The 4,696-nt window shown below is 47.7% G+C and overlaps 1 protein-coding gene across 1 annotated transcript; it reads right to left on the bottom strand.

The window, feature by feature from the left end:
- Positions 1-521: 521 nt before the first annotated feature.
- LOC147009357 (uncharacterized) lies at positions 522-3,461 on the bottom strand. The gene has a single exon (XM_085861910.1). The coding sequence runs from the start codon at positions 2,934-2,936 to the stop codon at positions 1,092-1,094; it is 1,845 nt and encodes a 614-aa protein (XP_085718036.1). The 5' UTR covers positions 2,937-3,461; the 3' UTR covers positions 522-1,091.
- Positions 3,462-4,696: the final 1,235 nt, after the last annotated feature.

Below are 4,696 nucleotides of genomic sequence, written 5' to 3'. Positions count from 1 at the left end.
AGTGGAATAGAGCCCTACCAGGTCTCAATGTGTGCGTGCGTGCGTGCGTGCGTACGTGTCGTTGATTGGTATCTACATATGTGTGTTTCAGAATGTGGAATGGAGTCCTCCAAGGGGGTGGGCTCAAGTATCCACCTTCATTTCAGTAAGGGGTCACGATTCACGGATACACACTCCCCCTAATTCCCTCACCTCATCCTCTCTTCCTCCCCTGTTAGGGGTGTATACACTTGCATGTTTGGTCACCAGTGTCACAATGTCGCGCAGGTGAACTAGTATCCACCTGGCGTAGTTGGTATGACCCAAGGCGAAGAACCAGGGGACAATTTTGCTCAGGGCATCAATGTATAGCAGGAAGTTCCCTTCACGGACCGATCTGACGTAGATTAGGACAGTGAGTTCCAACTGTAGAATGATCCACTAGAAGTGGAACTGCGGACTGGCTTGCACACGTTCAGCACACCAGTCTTCTAGATCCTGTCCCTCATCTGCTCCTTGGCTGAAGGCTTTCTGTAGGAGAAGATAGAGGCTACTGGCTGTGACCTGGTGAGCTCGCCGAGTGCATGTAACATGGGCAGCCTTCAGGAAGGAATCAGCAGTACCAGTTGTAGCAACTCCTGCCTGCACCAGAGCTCCTGTCCACCCACTGCTATCCAGAAGATCACCCAGAGTTTTCAGTGCAGCCATCTCAATGTGGAGTCCACCAAATAGGATGCCGAAGTGATCTTCTCCATGTGTTTCTGGCCATCTCCACTGGATCTGTTTGGCGAGTGCGTACAGTGGCTGATCGACTGTGAGGACTGGGATCTGACCAGGGTTCAGAATCTCAACTGCTGTCTTGATGACGTCCATGGAGTGACGAATCATAGCCATGGACTTGGCCTGGTCGTAGAAGAGAGGCAGCAATGAGGTGAGGGTCACGCCACACTCTGGTTCCTCTGGAATGGACTGCTTGCTGGCATGATATGCAGCCCATGACACAGTCTCATCTCCCTGTAGTGGTGTGTCTGATGCTACACTAACTGCCATCTGCTCTAGCCACCTGTCAAAATGACAAGAACTCATCAACACAATTAACAAGAGACAGGACCTCAGCACCACACACAGTTAACAAGAGATTGAGGCACATATATGAATACAGAATATGTACAACTTTCAGATGATATATTTTCTGTGGCGTACCTGTATTCCACCTGCATTGCTTGAGGGATCAGTTGGCAGTCACTTCTGTTGGGACCAGCCAACTTGGGCATCGGTGGTTCACGTTTACCCAGAACCACAGGAGGTACAGTGGTGTATGACTCTGGCAGGTGTGCAGTGGTTGCTGTTGTAGTAACATCATCTGAGACTACTACCCACAGCCGTTGAACTCCACGCACTTCACTATTCGGGTGCTGGAACAGCGAGATGCCAGTGCCGTGGAACGAGTCTCGAGCACTAGTTGAGCTGGGATTGTGGTCGATGTTATCCACTGCGCCAGTCGTGAACAGACCACTCTTCAGTTCAGGTGGGCAAACTGCACCCTCCTGCTGGAAGAAGCAGCAGATACTGTTCCCCAAGTCCGTGGAGATGCTCAGCACCCTATCATAGGAGACGGAGAGACCCAAGTGGAACAGAGTGTCAACCAGGTCTCGTTTGCGAGTCTTTGTGTGCATCAGCATTCCCAGGTACACAGGCACGGGGGTCTCCCGATTGTGGCCGTGCTTGGTAGACTCAATACTTGTACTCTGTCGGCGGCATGCGTAGCTGTTGAACATGAGGAGCTGTGAGATTGTAAGAGTGGGTATTGATACAGATGAGTGGCTTGACTGCTCTTGGATCGTGGGACCATTCAGGATCATAGCAACTAGTGCCACGAGAGAATTTGGCACAGATTGTTCTTGGCAGAGGGCATCAAATGAACCACTAGAGGCTGTCTTCATCTTCAACATGTCTCTTCGGACTATGTTCGCGGCTCTAGCAAGATGAACACCATCACTATCAGCATCGTGTTCACAGGCCTTGTGAAGGGCTGATCCGATGTCCTCGTTGAAAGCTAGCAGAACATCTCGGCAAGGCTTGTGCTCCTCCATGTCCGGAAAATATGTCATGATCCGGTGCTTGAGTTTGGTCGAGTGAACACGTCCAGTCAAGACTGTTCCAAGCTGTTTCAGCCGGTTGTTGTACAGACTTGTTAGGTCTGCCAGCTTGAACACTGGTGCCACAAGAGCGTCCATGCGGGCATCATCGATGTAGGACACCAGTTCTCCGAGAGCTATGCCATGATTGATATCATCCTGGTCATCCAAGGTTCCCTTTGTGTCCCTTGCTTTGTTATAGAGGGAAACCAGACACTTCACATGGTACAGGGCATCTTGCGCCATCATATCTCCAGCACTCAGTTTAGCAATAAGTGGCTTGTCTTCTAGTTTCAGAGCACATTTCCTGACTCGTCTGTCCAGGTCAAAGGTAGAAGCTTTGCGCAAAGACTCGTTACCTGCTGGCTTGTCACAAAAGGTACATGTTTCGAGCAGTGACTCTGTGCAGTTCACAATCTGACGGGTATACTTTCGTGTCACGCTTTCGGTATCCCCACTGGTTGTTTTTCTCTTCTCTGCCCGAATCAATTGAGTTTTGTTGTATTGTAGTCTGCACGAATCATGCCACTTAACCCTGTGGTGCTGGAAGGTGGACTCAATACCCTCACCATCATCCAAGCGGGACATGTCGAGAGATTTTGGCAAGCAGTCGATCTCACTGAACCTGAGGAGGTTGTCTGCCAGAGTCTGGTATCCAGACCCTCCTGTGCTTCGCTTGGAGTCAGCTGGACAATGAAGAGGCTCAGTGGTGTCCATCTGACACAGCACACATAGGTTCCAGTCTGTCTGGTTAATTGATGTAACAGATGTACTTGGCCCTCGCTGCTGGGGGTCTAATAGTTTGAAATGCTTGGCCATTGGCTTGAACCACCAATCAGTCACTGTAAAATTGGGAAGAACCACCACCAAGCAGGGGATTAGTCTTTGGGTACACTACAGTGGAGTTATCACCTGAAAACAGAATAGCAGAGTTAAAATGTTTTCAACTCCGAACCCCAGCCCAGAGGAGATGCATATATACACAATGGCGATCTTGGGTGATTGTCACTCGATGTCCCCAATAGGCCACCATACATTATTTCTTTGCGCTGGACAGGACCATGTTAAACCCAAATCAATATGAACACACCATTGTAGTTTGAACATTTCTATTATGCAATCATGAAAATTAATACAGTGAGTACATCAATATCGATTTCGCAAATTTATGCATTTAATCGCGACATTGCCAGCTCCCAGTATGTAATTAATAATGGAAATATTCATGGAGTCTAAGTTCCTTTCACCAAATTTGATTTTTGATCTATTTATATTTCCAGAAACAATATTCAGGTAACATTCACATGCATGATCATATTGCAGAGCTTTTGTTCCAGCCATGCATTATTGCGATGGTAAACTGTTATCTGTGTCCCTCATAGACCACCGTAGATGCATTTTTTAGTCAAATATGAAGTAGATAATGAAGCATGTGCATACTAGTTGATAATAATCGTATTATACTCACCACATTGTGTTTTGCACCAAGCACATATGACTTTGCTGACCTTGTAGACAGAATTTGTTATTCGTGGCAGCCATTTTGTAAAATGGCCACCATTTTGACCCTCGGGGTAATCTGGAATGTCCCTATATCCAAAATGTTTCCTAAGGGCATGCTATAACTGTGTACCAAATTTCATGCTTGTATCATCAAAGGCACAAAACTACCAGAATATTTCACATATCTTCCAGACTAACGCCACGCACCAGAATCTGATCAAACTCACCTACAGCCATAGCCCTTCAAAGGCAGATACATTTTAAATTGGTCTCCCACATTCCTTCAGGAATTTTAATACCGCCTTACAGAGTTGAGGGTGCTTCCAGTTCATCCACTGCAGCATCACCTGCAGGTCCAACACCCTTATCCCCATAACTCTTATATGCAGTACGAGACGCTGCCTCGATTACCCATAGAGGGCAATTTAGAAATAATTGATTTAAATCTTCAGGTTTTCTGCACACATCACAGAACCCCGTTGGGTGACATCCAATTCTATGGAGGTATGCATTTATGCGACAGTGCCCGAGTCTTATTCTACAAAGCACTAACTGGTCCCTCCGGGGAGCCTGGGGAGCTTAACAAGCGGAACCACCTCCGACTGCACCTTGTGAAAAAATCTCCCCTTTGTGCAGGAGTCCCACTGACATTGAAATTTTCCCTCAATACGGTCCTTGACCAGACTAATGATTTCTGAAGGTCCCAAGGGGATTTGGGTGACATTGTCCATTCTGAGGGCATGCTTTGCCGCAACGTCACTGGCCTCATTCCCCCCGATGCCCACATGTGCAGGGATCCAGCACAAATCCACCACCAGACCCCTCCAGTTTATGCTGTTGTACAAATGCCAAGCTTCTCGGACCAAGTCATACCTACAGCCACCCTGTAAGGATTCCAGCGCCTGTAATGCCGAAAGTGAGTCCGAGAGGATAACAGCACTAAGAGGGTTGAACTCGATTATCCATTCCATAGCTAGGACGATTGCAAATAGTTCCTCGAGAAAACTGAAAGATGATCGGTTAACCGAAAAGCCCTGACCACACGGACATCGGGGATACATATAGCTGCCGCTGTC

This window comes from Eptatretus burgeri, chromosome 17 (assembly GCF_056783735.1).
Source record: "Eptatretus burgeri isolate ZD-2024b chromosome 17, Ebu_testis_v1, whole genome shotgun sequence".
In the NCBI taxonomy this organism is placed as follows: domain Eukaryota; kingdom Metazoa; phylum Chordata; class Myxini; order Myxiniformes; family Myxinidae; genus Eptatretus; species Eptatretus burgeri.
This window is presented reverse-complemented; position numbering and strand designations above follow the sequence as displayed.

Excerpts from the sequence above, each read along its gene's own strand:
- LOC147009357 (XM_085861910.1), bottom strand. The coding sequence starts at position 2,936 with ATGGCCAAGCATTTCAAACTATTAGACCCCCAGCAGCGAGGGCCAAGT.